Here is a 14,623-nt window from a genome sequence, read left to right as displayed (position 1 = left end):
CTTAACAACCTCAAGAGGTATTACAAGTCTACCATTTCAGGCTTTCTTTCACTTTATTTACCCCCCGTAGCTGTATAGTCAGTCCTGCGCACGGAGGATTGATCCGGATGGAAGTTTGGACCGGTGATCACTCTGTGGTGTATGTCTGATATCTGATAATTAATGAATTGGTGATGGATTTAGATATTAAAAAATTGTTTTCATCCATTGCAATTTTGTGTTGTGTGTTACTTGTTTACCCAATACAGCTTCTACCGTATAAAAAGCAGAAATAAAATTCCTGAGCTAGTTTACCGATAGTTGCTTCAGAGGAAGAAGTATTGCTCAAGAAACAATTCTATTTAATCTCGCCTACGCACGCAATGGCTTAACTGGCACCCTAGTGAACTATTTCACAAACAAACAATAGCTCATACAGGCTGTCCTTACTAGCGATATACGATCCCGGAATGAATATCATGAAGCAAATCAAGCGCAATATATACATTATTGCGATTTATAAATTATGGAACAGACCGAGCCTTTCCATTTCGATTCCCACACCTTACATTCATTCCTTCCCGAAACGCATTCCACAGCTGATCGCTTGCGAATGTTTGCCCACCCCATCCGATCCGATCACCATCCTCCTAGTGGTAACACATTCCTATCGCGCTTGATCGATCCGACCTTGGCGTTGAGGTGCGGGTTTGAAATTAGGCACCACCCGGGTGATTATTACTTACCTTCGCTGAGTACGGACTGCCAACGGTCGGTTGTCCCTCGACGGTAACGCTGACCCGATGTTCGCCAACAACGCGTGGCACAAACTCGGCCTTAAACACACCGTCGGCCGTCTGTAAGACCTGCGCCGGTACCGAATGACCGGAGGGGCCTGGAGTGTCGGAACGAGTCGTTTTGATTTTGGTTGTGATTTGTTTGATAATTTTATGCGAGTCAAAAACAGGGGACCAAAAGACAAAAAAAAACAACAAAAGGGAGGGAAGATTTTGCGCTAATTGCTACAGTCGGAGGCGACTACGGTGTCTACGCGGGATGATGTACTGTTTTACGGCCCAAACCAGTGATACCCATACGATGAAGGACGGAACAGGGAAGGGGATTAAACAGGGGCGGAAAATGGGAATGCAATAGTGTGGGTGTGTGTTTTTTTTTCTACGCATACAACTAAACCAACAACACTCACACTCAAGCGCAGTCATGCAGTAATGAATTGAGTCTAAATTTATTAGTCATAATGTTTTATTTTACCCCACAAAAAAAAACCCCCCGAAAACACAAACCACTGAAAGGGAAACGGGGAGTGAAACATTACAATTCGATTGTGTTATTTATGTGTGTGTGTGTGAGAGGAATAAATAGGGGTTTAGTGTGAATGATACATAATAAAAAGCAACACAGCGGAGTGCGAATTTTCCTCTCGGTTGATACATTTCCATACGGCTGTGGAAAGCTTTCCGCACTTTCCTCGTTATGCGATCGTTATTGAATGGTTAACATGTCTTAACGGTTAAGATAAGATGTTTAGCTGCATCCAGTTATATTAATATGCTTACAATTGCTTCGCTTAACGTTAATGTACAGCTGTAGAGCGATATTGCGAAGGAAAGGGCGTTAGAAATCTGTTCTTGAAATGCTTGGATTAATGGATTATTTTGCTGCTACTACGTGCTTCCGCTGTTACGTATGATTACGCCGTATATACTAAAGCCACGAACAAGCGCTCGGATTAACTTAAACCACGATGGTGCATCACGATGGCAAACAAATTCATTTGCAGCGACAAAGCAGCCTGATGTCGCTGCCGGGATAGAGACAACAGATGTGGAGAGAGTTTCCACCGCATTTTCCACCGTCTTGGATTGTGATGCAAACAAAAAAGAAACAAATCAAATAAACTAAAGGAGTTATATACGGATACCACGCGGACGCACACGGTGGCACGCAAACGCGAACGCAAAACGAGATTATTAACAAAGCGCCGGAAAATGGGACGCACGCGTTACGGAACAGTGAATCAATCAATCAATCAATCAATAGGGTATCTAGTACAAAAGTCTACGGCGCCCTGGAATGTACAGGTAAAATAGAAAAGAGGTGAAGACCCCTGGTCAGATTAAAACGATTCATTTACATGCGCTAGATGGGAAGATGGCTAGATGGGGAAGAACAAAAGTAATTCGTGTGTAGCAACAAACGCGCACGCTTGTTAACGGTTTTACGCCCAGAGATTGTGGTTGAATGTGTGGTTTGAAGTTTAATTTTTGAGAGGAAGGGCCAAAAATGCTGCTCCCGTACGCAGTGGAGCGGAAGATTTAATTTCTATCAGTTCCAAATCCATTCCCAAAACCACAATCATCTGTTCATCATCGGGAATTATTGTACTTATTGGCATAAAACATTTAATATTCCTTAAAACCATTCCTGTTTGACCACAGCACGTAATGGAAGACTACGTGTTTGGTCATACGGGTGATTTTTTGTTTTCCTTTTTGGGGGTAGGGAGCTTTTTGCTATCGCCGACCTGAATTTCCTATCATCCTATCGCACTGTGCACACGATTTAGCTATAGCCGATTCCTAAATGGGTGAAGTGCTACCGATGGGCCTGTATTTTTTTATTTTTAAATTCCACAATTGCGGCGCGTTCATTAGTGTGAGAAAGGGCAATGAGTCGCGTGTGAATTTAGGAGTATGAAAAAAAAAAGAATTATAACAACAAATAACACGAAAAACTAAATAGACGAAATAAGGGTAGTGAGAGAGAGAGAGATTTCCCGCATCTAACGACATAACGTTTGAGTACTTTGCTGGTAACCCAGTACAGTAGGTGAGAAAACAGATGAAAGAAAATGTATGAAAAAGATGGACTAGTTGGTCGATAGAATAAAGAGGAATTTTAACGACTCTAGGTCTAGATAACGTACTAAGAATGATGTTCGAGATACGTGCTACGGGTATGGATCGCAAGGATACGCTTCAAACTTCAAAACTTACAAACACACACACAGGGGCGCGCACGCGATCAAAAAACGAAAAGGGACAGAAATTGGGGTGTGTTTATAAAGAGTGTGGTGTTTGCTAACAATTCTTAAGGTGCTATGGGGAAAAGAAGGCTCACAAAAGGCTCGTAAATCCAACACGTAACGCTATGAGGTGTGAGGGTGTGTACAGAAAAACGGATGCTTAAACACACTAAATATTACACAAACACTACGCTAGTATCTACGGGACCGGCGACGGGTGGCCACCACCTACCTTCGACGTTCACTTCGATGTCCTCCAGGCGGCCTCCGGCGTGGTTGATGACCAGTGAGTTGGGCATGTGCAGTGGGCCCGGACCGCCGAGCGAAACCTGCGGTCCGGTCGTGCCACCGTTGATGATGACCGTGATCGGGCAGCCGGGCACCAGCATTTTGTTGAACGACACGTTGATGATGTGCTCGCACGGTTCGGCCGGTACGAACGAGACGGCGAATCTGTAACCGATCGAGATTAGTAAGACGGGGCCGTCTTATCACCCGGGTTCGAATCGAATACTCACTTGGCGTTTCCTTGCGGATGCACCTGCGTGGGAATGTTGTGACCCTTGGCGGAGATCGTAATCTCGAGATTACCCTCGCCCGCGTCCCCGGCGTCAACGGTGAATTGCACCGGCCGGCCTACCGTGCCCTTGGACACGGATCCCACCGCCACCTTGGTGGCGTCGTACGATTTCGCCACGAACGGTGTACCCTGCACCGGGTAACCGTTGTACTCCACGTTAATCGTGTGTGCGCCCACGTGGTTCGGTGTGAATTCGGCCGTAAAGCCGGCATGGATGTCACCGGTTACGCGCACCGGCAGCTCACCCTGCGGGCCGCGCACACTGACGGCCAGCTCGGCCGCCCCGCCCCCGCTCACGGTGATGTGGAACGATGCGGGTCTGTTGACCGGGATCAGCTCGAGATTGGTGAGGTTCAGCAGTACTCGGCTCGTATCAGCGACGGAACACACGAACGGACATCCGATCACCGTTTCGCCGTTAAACTTTATGTCGATCAGGTGCGGTTTGGCCTGCTCGGGTGTGAACGACACCAGGCAGCGTCCACCACCGACCACCTGCACATGGTTCGGCACCTCACCTTCGTTGATCGAAATCTCGAGCTGTCCTTCGCCGGCAGCGCTCGCATCCACCCGGAACTGGCACGGCTGGCCGACGACACCCCCGTTCACGTCCGTCACCTGGATCAGGCTCGAGTCGTACACCTTGGCGATGAGTGGACCACCGACGAGCGTGGTACCACCGATCGATGCTTCGACGATGTGCGTGCCGACCTCCGACGGGACAAACTCGATGCGCAGCGCACCGTTGGCGGACTCGTGCGTCACGCGGGCGGACACTTTCGTCTTGCTCGGTGACAGCACGGTCGCCACACAGTCGCTGCCTCGGATCGAGGCGCCCGGGGGCGGCAGTACCTCAAAAACCGCCGGCAAATTCGCCGGCACTAAGCGCGTGGACTCACCGAGAGCCGTGAGCCCTGGTGACGACATGATGTTGATATTCCAAGGTGAGCCTGTGTGGATGGAAAAGTGAAGCGAAAAGAACATGAATTTGTATGATTGAAGATCGAGAGGAATGTATAACAATTCCATACGGATAGGTTTCGAACATGTGCCAGAGATTTGGATAATGCCCTCCGTCACAGAAATATGGGTGACGCGAAAGGTTTTCAAGGGCCTCCGTCACCCAAAATGTGGGTGACGCTCTTGTGCACAAGAATCAATAGAACGTAGAGATCAATATAGTGTAAATTAGAAGATAACCACAAAAGAGTAATTTTAAACTTCTTTAGATAAGTATTGTGTTTTACAATAAAAAGTATTAATTATTTGCGTTTTTGTCTCACGATTTTTTAGCAATCTCTCCCTATTTGTTGTGGTTTGAAACAAATCAATATAATTTCATTAAAAAAGTTTTTGTTTTCGTTTACTCAACACTCTCCTCTGTTATTTATTTTGTACTATTCCATTGTGAATCCCGAATACGAGTAATGAAATGAGTTGTTTATTTATCGTTGATAGTGCAGGAAACTTGTTTTTGCGATAACCAATCTTTGAAAATTGTTTTATGAAAGTTTTCTGTTTTTATTATTGCGGTGTTTAAAACCTTATTCCACCATTTTCCACCTTAGTCTCATGCAATAAATGCAAAATTGAAGTATTTATAAATACATTAGTTTCTTTTATATTTTTTTGGGATTTCTAGAAATTTCATTAAATTGCAATACGTGCTTCAGGAACTTAATTTGATGAAATGGGAATTTTCCACAAGCACCGTTCATACTATCAAGTATCAACATCAGTACTCGGTTCACTTTGCCCACTTTGTTGTCTCGATGGGAGATCTCCAGGAAGTGTGTCAGTCGATGGTTTACATTCCTAACGAACAAACATTGACAGTTACTCCACCATGGGAATTGAAATATTATCTCCAAACAGCACATGTTTGACAACGAAAGCTCCAAATCAACTGTCCGCTGCTGTTCGAAGGTTTCCCAATTCCGGAGATCCAGTTTGTCTTCCATTCGAACATAAGAAGTGTCTTGTCGACCGACAACGATCACCTGTTTTTCGTCTGTTTCGTCTATCCTCCACATAAACATTCGAAAACAAACCTCAACAGAAAAGCCCCCCCACCATTTCAATGCAGCTCAAAAATGCAACACACCGTCGGTTTGGTGAAGCCGGAAAGATGCCGGCCAGAGAAAATGCACAAACAGCAATTTATTTTCCCCTCCAGCAGTCCGTTGCAGTGGGACGCGTCCCGATTACCAAATAAGATTAATAATGAAGTCGGAACAGGGCAACTGGCAGGGAAGGAAGGGGGAAAATGGTGGCTGGTGAGCTCAATTGGTACGCTTGGTACACGGTGGAAAAGTGGGAAGAAGATAACAAACAAATGGACCCCCACACATGCACCTGGTGGTGTTGGTGGTGTTCGGTTTGAGCCATCTTTTTGCGCTTAATTGCACAGAAATCAGGTTAGAGCGGCGTGGCGTCGCGTGTGAAGCGATCGCGCGTTTCGTGCACCGATCGTGCAGCAGGGGGAAAATCGGGCATCCCGTCGTCCGGCCGGAGATTATCTTCGTACCAGCAGCGATGAAGGTGTGAAAGCTCTCGTAACACACATTTTGTGATGTGGCAGACGGTGGATTGGAAAATGGTCCCTTCCCGAAACCTCAATAGAAGGCACTTTTCTGCCTCAGTTGGGCATATTTGTGATGATCATTCCCGTGAGCGCGATATCTAACCGATATGATCTTCATCTCGAGCGAACGGAACTCACCTTAAACATGATTTGTAAATATTAATTTAACCATCAAACCAGAATGCGATCGTGTATCTCGTGGATCAAAAATCGAAACAGTCAACAGTGTTGGGTTTGTGTTATACAAGCAGCCGGTAGCAATGGCACTTGCAGTTATTCAACTGCACCCCGAAGCTGAACGTACGATGATGGACACGCGGGAATTTGTCAGCCATCGGCGAACTCGTTATACGGACGTGGCATACCAGTTTGCCCGTTTGGACATGCGGAAACATGCTCCGCAAGCCGGTATGGCAAGTAGTCTTTCCGGTTTTTTTGGTAGCAATATTTCGGTACGATGCTTATCATCTGCAGGGAAGGGCGGAGGGAACCACGGAGGGAAGGACGAGTGGCACTGACTCTCGCTTTCTGCGATCGGCGAATGTGTCCAGAGAAACTTCATGCCGGGCATCGGGTGATTGTGTTGTTTTTCTTATTTTTGTTGACGATTAATTGATCTTGCTGGTCTGTCCATCTGACTGGTACGAAAGGATGGATAAACTCTCTCCATACGAGTGCGAGTGGTCAAACCCTTCGAAGTGAAGAAGAAAAGAGAAACTATGTCTCTCGTGAGTGTGTGTGTGTATGTATGGGACCAATGGACCGAGTGAAAGTGGCCTGTTGTGGCCGCACACGAGGGCAGGAAAAACGGTTCGTTCCAATCGAAACTTGGCCGTTATGTTGTTTCTTGGCTGCAAATGCTCTTTTCCGACCACTCTACTCCCTAAAAATCAAACTTCTGATCGATTCGTCAAATGAAGACTCGAATCGATCAATCAGGAACCGGTTTCGCTTAGACACGTGTGTGTGTGCGCACATTGTTCATGTTTTCGCTGTAAGTAATTAACCTCCCCCAGAAAGGGGTGGGTAGTTTGGGGTGAATTGATGAATGGTGGAGAACATGGCTCGTGTTGTTTTGTTATTGCTTTTAATTTTATTTCCATTCCTTGCTGCGCCATCTTCAGCGTGAGCAGCATCATCGCCACTCCACAGCGCTCGCTAGGTCGCTTCCGTTTTCGAATGGCCGAAAAGAGTGTCCGAAATTGGCCGGTAAACGAAAAGTTTCGTTTTCACCAGAAGTTTCATTTTCCTTCAGCCGGCATCGTCCGCATCCTTTCGTGCATCTTTCCCTTTGGCCACAACGAACCCGCCGCCCAGCCTTCCACCAGTTCTATGCCAATGGGAAGAGCAAAACAAAAAATCTCATCGAACAGCAGTGTGCGAGTGTGAACACCGTTTGCTGGTGGAAAAAAAGATAATAAAATGCCTCCAACACTCCAAAAACTTTACGCGAGCGCGCACACCCGCGCGCGGTTTGGTGAAAGTTTTATCAATAAACATGAGCTGAGGTACGGGGGCTTTTGGATTCGCACGCACGCGTCCCACTAAGGTCATTGATGATGACCACGCGAGAGCACCATTTTCTGACCATTGCACTAAACGTGCACGTTTGCAGCAAGCGGTTTCTATGTAGCGATGTTTTATGCATATTGCAGGCAGGCAGCCAGCAGCAGAAAGGAACTGCTGTTGAGAGCCTGCCGATGGACAAGCAAATGACCTCAAACTGGAAGTGGGTCGGGTTGGATACAGTCGCGCATTTGTTTTACGTTGTTGTTAGCGTGTGGTTTTTTTGTTTTGTTTTGTTTTGGGGGAATGGACTGGTGGATGGTAATGGTAACTGACGTGCGCTCGGCAAAAGGGACCTTTCTGACCCGCGACAGCGACTAATTCGTTTGTCATGAGTTGAGCTACCGTCGTGCTGGGGCAAGGAAGGGTTTTGAGTTTTGAAAGTTATCCCACACTTACACAATAAATACATTTATGTGAAAATTTCCGTTTCGTTTGTTTTCTCACAGAAGATTATTAAAAGCTAATCCCCAGCTTAACCTTCGGATCAACCTTTCAGAGCCGTACCCGTCCGGTTGCTCTCCGGTAGGAAGATTCTAATGCAGAGGAGCAGAGGAGACCCGACGAACCCAAAGCGACACGCTACGGCCATTTCCAGCCACGTGGAAAACGTGGCATTCTCTCGTTTCGCCGCAGCTTTGATTTGCATTTCGCTTCACCATTCCGATGGCGCGTATGTCATCGAAGCGCTGTTCGATCGTTTGGTTGGTGGGGCTTTAAAGGGAAAAGGTGAAGGAATGGGTCTTCATCCACCCCTAAGGTTGGAATGTCGTTTCGTCGGATTTGTTTGTCGTTTTCTCGCGAGATTGTGCCTCACCCTCCATTGACGGACGCGCTACGCTTCGAGGAAGATTGGGAGGTTGGGCAAAAAAATAAAAATAAATAAAAGAACACAACAACAATCAGCCGCACATTTTCTCCACTTGGAGGGGGGAGGTGTTTAAAGGAAAGGACCGGTTTTTTTTTGTTCCCTTGTGTGAGTGTGGAACTGTAAGTGTGTTTAAAATTATCATCTATTCCCGGCGAATGATGCGCGGTTCGGGTAATTTCAACAACAAACAAAAGACTCAACCAGTGCGTGAGCGAAAAAGCGACGAACCCTCTGATGAAACGGCTGGAAAAAAGTGTCTGTGTTTTTTGTTGTTTTTGTTACATGGTGGTAAATAAAATTAAATGTGAGTAATGGCACTTGCGGGTACTAAATCATGCCCCTCAAACAGACGATGGACGCTACTAAAAGCCCACTCCTCACTCGCGCAGGTTCATCGACCGGTGGACAGAAAGCATCGTACCGCACACTGTGAATTAAAATAATTCAAATGCTGCACGCTTCAGTTTTCGACCATAACCACTTACGCGTGTTATGTATTGCCCAAAAACAATGCTCCATCCATACAAATGCAGTAGCAAATCAATCATTCATTCATACTGCGCCACGTTACTGGTACCGCCGAAGGCGCAGAAACGGCGGCCAAAGCTTGCATAATACGTTAAAATGCGAATATTAACCGTTTCGTTGCGTTGCAGCGGCCAGCTAGTCTAATTCGGCAGGTGTGTTTTTCCTTTCTATTGGCTCGCAGGTCGAAAGCGATCACCCCCCCGGTATCATTAAAAAACAAAAACCAAATCCACCGGAAACGATCAGCCACTTGTCGCTCCATGATCGAATTAACTTAAGCGGCGACAAACGATTTAGTGATGCTTGTTATAAAACGCGAAAGAAACGCCCAAGCTTTACGACTCCCGAAAAAAATCGGGACACCTTTCACAGCCGCCGGCACCATTGACGCAATGCTTACCATTTGGACACCGCGGAAAGGGTGTCCGTTTCACTGGCTCAGTATACCCGGGGAGCTGTGGACGGTTTTGAGCGATGGATGTAGCGCAATTCTGAGTGTTTAAAATTCGCACTAAACAAAACAGGGTATGACCAATACGGCCACAAACACACCCTCAAAATGTGTGGCATTTTAATGAGAAAGTGAAATAAATGTGTGCCTATTTACGGTCTCCGGATGCTGTGCGGGGTTTTTGTTTGTCTGGCGGGTGTAGGCGCACGCGGTACGAAACTTTCTCATGTTCGGAAAATTCGATACTCGACCGTAAAGCCGTAAAGCCCTCCGAGACGGTTTGTCCTATTAATAACAACAAAACGTACTGCACGAATGGTACACGCACAGACAGGGCGCTCACCGGCGTGCCGATGGTCAGCCCGATGGAGTTTTCTTCCGAGTGGAAACTTTCTCCCAACGCAGTGACTCCTCCCAAGCGAGTGTGTTTGCTGTTGCTTCTGCTGCACATGCAGTTGCAGCATATGGTTGCGTTGCTTGCAGTGAGCTTTTCCTTGGAGAAGAAACAAAGCAAATTGCGAGGCAAAATTCAACCACCGAAGAGACACCGCGACGCAACAAAGCAGGGCGCACTCACTTTTTGGACCATTAAGCATTGACACGCTCGATCGGTGCCGCCGGAAGCCGTCGTTTTGCATGCTGAGCTTAAAATCTGTTTTATTACGTAAATTATCCATACCGAACGGCACGCGCTTAATCGTGAGGGGGAGGTAATTAAACTAACAATAATGCTGAACTGGCACTCCTTAGGCAACAAACCAACTCCCGGAGCCTAATTACGAACCCTAATCGGTCGGTTGATGATGATGGATGCAAAATTATTCGTAAATTCAAATGAATTCGGTATCGGTAAGCCATCGAAAACGGTACGGTGCAGCGTTATATAAACATTTCCGACAAGCGAAAAACCGATTCGCCCCATGCGCATGCAATCATTTTCTGCATCACCGTGTGCACGCATCTGCTCCAGTAGCGTAAGATAAGCGAGACGAGCGAGCGCACCAATCGCTCACCAATTACGCCGCAATTCACTTGCATTTATTGTGTTTGATTTAGACGCAGTTAGACGCAACTGTTTGGTACTTAGGCTGCGTTTAGGTTGAACGCTGCAAAACGCAGAACGCAATCGAAATCGCTTTCTCCTCAAGCACTTTTCAATTGCGAAAGTGCGCCCCGCGGAGGAAGCAGCGATGTGAATCTTGGAATCTCTCGATCTGCATGGGAGAAGATGCGTCAAGCATTTCATCACGATCGACCGTCGATGCCTGACGGCTTCGCTGGGTAAAGAGAAAAGTGACGATCGTTATCGCTATCGCACTCGTGTCGGTCTTGCTTTGAGTTTGGTTTGAGATGAGGAAGTTTAATGTTTCATAACGCGTACGAATCGATCGATCTGATCATCACCAGCTACACCTGAACGTAGCAGTAGGACCTCAGTAGAAGTAACCGTTAAAACTGCCTTAACAGCTACAATAATGCTTCATGCTTGCATGTTTGTCGTTCTTCTGCCCTTCGCCAAAGCGAGTCGCGCGTCAGCGTAAAAATTGCATCAAGCTTTGTTATTGCGATGTGTCATCAACCTTGAGACCTTTGTTTGTCCGTGTGTGTGTTTTGTAAAGGTGTTCTAAATTTACTGTCCACGGACGACAAAAAATGTGTTTTTCGCTTAAATAAACAGTTTTGGAGTAATGCTAAAGTTGGCTGAAATTTAAAGGGAGAGAGAGAGAGAGTGGGCCAAAACAACGAGCTCCGTGTGTGGAGCTTGGAATACACAACGACCCATCACACGATCGTGCCCTTACGTCGATTGATGAGGAAAGCAGTCGGTGTGTTTCACAATCCACTGCAACAAACACTGGTGTGGTACCGTTGCAGTACCAGCACTCCCTTACACGGTGTGCCAATCTTGAATGAACGTTGCTGTGCGGCTAACGCTACATCTCCCTTAATACCGATGGGCAAGATACAGCCAAACGAGTCACCATATAAAGAGCGCCTTTTCTGAACGTACGCCAACGATCAACCCACGCACACGATCACCGTGGTCGGGAGTGGAAGCAGATAGCAAAGAAAACAACAACAAAAAAGGGAAAACGTTTACAACCCCAACACGGGGGGAAACGAGTTTTCCCAGAGGTTTGGTTGAAGCTAAGAAACACACATACAAGCATTCTGTCCGTCCCGTTTCCGTGAACCAACCCAACGCGCACTTTTATACTTTGTTTTACCCCCAACCTGCAGGGGTAGAGTGAAAAAGTCTCCCCTATACGCAAAAGGGTGCTGCGTTAAAGCTTCAAGCGTCAACAACCTTCGGCTGCAACGTCCGAAAGAGCCGAAACGATCGAGCCTCGAAACACAGGTAGCTGTTGCAATGTGACGCGATTAAAGAAAAATGTCTTCCGCTCACAGAGTGCGTGATAAATCTTATCATTGTTCGGTGCGGTGTAGAGGTCTGTCCGTCCTGAAGGTTACCGGGCAGATACCGGGACGGTTCGGTTCAGTGTGATGAATGTGAAGAAATAAAAAACAAAAAAAAAATACAAAAACAACAAATGGAAAATGGCACCATTGTTGTTTTGGTGGTCGGGGGCATCACGAGATGGTCCAGCGATGCGTAGGAAAAACAAAAGCCACTTTTCTTAAAGACCGCCACCGCCGCCACCGACGGTGAAGTGACGCGAGATTCGAGAGGGCATAAAGTTATGCGCAGGGTCACTGACAGGCAGGATGTTTAAGGGTGGGTTGAACCCAGCTGAACGATTTCCGGCCAAATTGAATAGAGCGAATGCGGGTCGTGGAAATGTCTGCATAACCTTGATTTCAGAGGGGGTTGTCGGTTTTTTTGTTGCTGGTGCGGTATTTAACTCCACCATAATCTCTTATCGAAAATTAGGGAATGGTTTGTAGATTTTCATATGCAAAAACACAAAATTAATTAAGGGCACGTCTTTCAACGCATCAGCGTCCGCATCGAATCCGATTGCGATAGAAAAGGAGCGGCAACCTGTTTTAATTAACTCCAGCATTATTTATATTCCCCACAAGAGTACCGTTCTAATAGACGTAACGCCTTCCGAAGAGCATACACCGACCGGCCGACCGACAAGCGGGTTCTGATCGAAACGCATTCTAGGCGCATTACATTTCATCATCATTAATCTCGAACGAACTGCACATTCCACTGCGGGAATGGTGGGAAAGGGAAAAGAATTATGCTCTCACCCCTTGATACCGGTGCCATTCGAACGGTATTCTGGCGGTGGCGGAAATACACAGGTTGCCCTTAACAGTACACGATAGCAAAACGCCTAAAAACCACGCACCACGGCCACATTCGTGCCTTTTCTCAGTCTCTTTCTCGCTCTCTCTATCTCTTTCTCAACAACCCCGTATCCCTTTATCCCTTTTTCTTTTCTTTAATCTTGTTAAAACCTTACCACGCTCACCGAATCACCGGATCACGGAGCCCAGCGGTACAGATGCTGATGCTCTGGTGCGAGAGAAAAAGAGCGAACAGCACAAAACGCGAACATTGAAAAGCCGTCCAGAATCTGGGTCAACTTACGGCTTGCGCGTGTTGGAAATACGTTGAACTCCACCAGGCAACTCCGCCGTGGCGGGCGAGTAGATTTAGAGAAATACAATACCACTGGAGGCTGAGTTCTACGGGTGTGTGTGTAATGATATAATGACTTCCATTGCCGAGAGTAATTTTAAAGTGGGATTTCAATCAAACGCTATAATTTGGACAGAATTTCAATGGAGTCGGTTGGGAATTTGGTTGCAAATACCGACGAACTTACGTTTCCTTTAGTTATCCTATCGTTAAACGTTGCCCACTGGTCACGCCACCGCCGGAAGCTTGCTATCCTCGTTGAAGCTCGTTCTGTTGCTGCTGCTGCTGCTGTTGACGATCGAGTTGAATATGGATTTTGTGGAACAAAACCAACGATGTACAACATAAAGCACGGCATAAACCAGACTGCAGATTAGGGGTGGAAAATGAGCGACAATCCAATACAATTTCCTGAATTTTCTTCGTCGATCTTTCCGTCCTGTATCGCGCAAATATACACAGCAAAGCAAGCAAACATCCAACCACCATGATCCCACCCCGACCTGGAGGGTGGTTGTGGGATGCGTTGAGCTGGGAAGCGAGGAAGGGGGATGAAATCGTGAAACGTCTAGCATCAGAATGGTTATCTGCGTTTGATGCTAATATTCACCACCACACCTCCAACACCTTTCCACACGCATTCCACACACACACACACACACACACCCAAGCGGCGGTCCACCTTATTAACATCCCAAGCACCAGTACAACAAAATGCTACGGCATACAGCAAAGCGCTACTCTCAAATTATGCGCGATCATTACGAGGAAAGAACGAGGAAGAAATTTTTTAGAAAGCTAAATTCCAAAACGAAAACGAAACGAAGCAACGACGTGGTGGAAACGGAGAAAAACAACGCAGCCAACGACGACAAAACGCAGCGGGAACAGAACACGTTGATGTTGAAGTTTGCTGGGATGCTGTTGCCGTTTTTCGATCGCTTTGCTACCAATACACGGCAACGTGTAGAACATGCACCCGAAAGCTGTGTTGAGAATGGAAAGGCGAAAGAGGGCAACCGAAATGGTAGCACCCGTCACAACACCGAAAAACACGTCGCCACGGTAACACGAAACCTAACCCGTCGAACTTGTCACGTCATCTTGGCGCGTTCGCCACTGGAGAACAAGCACATTCAAGATGGCTTCCCGATGCAAACAAAAAAAAAACAAGCACGCAGTCGTGTGCAAAGATCGTTTCACTCGCGATCACGCGCGCCAACACAAATTCGGTGTCACTGTTGTTGTTATTATTTTGTTTTTTTTTTTTTGGGGGGGTGGAGAGAAGGGGTTCCTGCCTATCGTGGCCGCTAATAGACGTCGTTTCACACCACTTTGCCACGGTCACGGTGCAAACAAAAAAAAAGGTAGATAAAGCTGGAAAAACAGCTCTCCCGGTGAC

The 14,623-nt window shown here is 46.7% G+C and overlaps 1 protein-coding gene across 2 annotated transcripts in view; it reads right to left on the bottom strand.

Annotated features, from left to right (window-relative positions):
• LOC128300940 (filamin-C) overlaps window positions 1-14,623 on the bottom strand; it is a 38,498-nt gene that overhangs the window by 7,692 nt on the left and 16,183 nt on the right. Inside the window, exons 1-4 of one of the 2 annotated variants that reach the window (XM_053037200.1) lie at window positions 13,409-13,470; window positions 3,544-4,555; window positions 3,258-3,478; window positions 726-874 (exon numbers count right to left, since the gene is read on the bottom strand). In XM_053037200.1, the coding sequence (XP_052893160.1) occupies window positions 726-874; window positions 3,258-3,478; window positions 3,544-4,532 (1,359 nt within the window). In that variant the 5' untranslated portion in view covers window positions 4,533-4,555; window positions 13,409-13,470. Of the gene's footprint in view, window positions 1-725; window positions 875-3,257; window positions 3,479-3,543; window positions 4,556-13,408; window positions 13,471-14,623 lie in introns of those variants that run through there. The other variant, XM_053037198.1, reaches the window with a different exon arrangement.

Source organism: Anopheles moucheti, chromosome 3 (assembly GCF_943734755.1).
Source record: "Anopheles moucheti chromosome 3, idAnoMoucSN_F20_07, whole genome shotgun sequence".
In the NCBI taxonomy this organism is placed as follows: domain Eukaryota; kingdom Metazoa; phylum Arthropoda; class Insecta; order Diptera; family Culicidae; genus Anopheles; species Anopheles moucheti.
The sequence above is the reverse complement of the archived record's forward strand: the minus strand, read 5'-3'. Positions and strand labels throughout refer to the sequence as shown.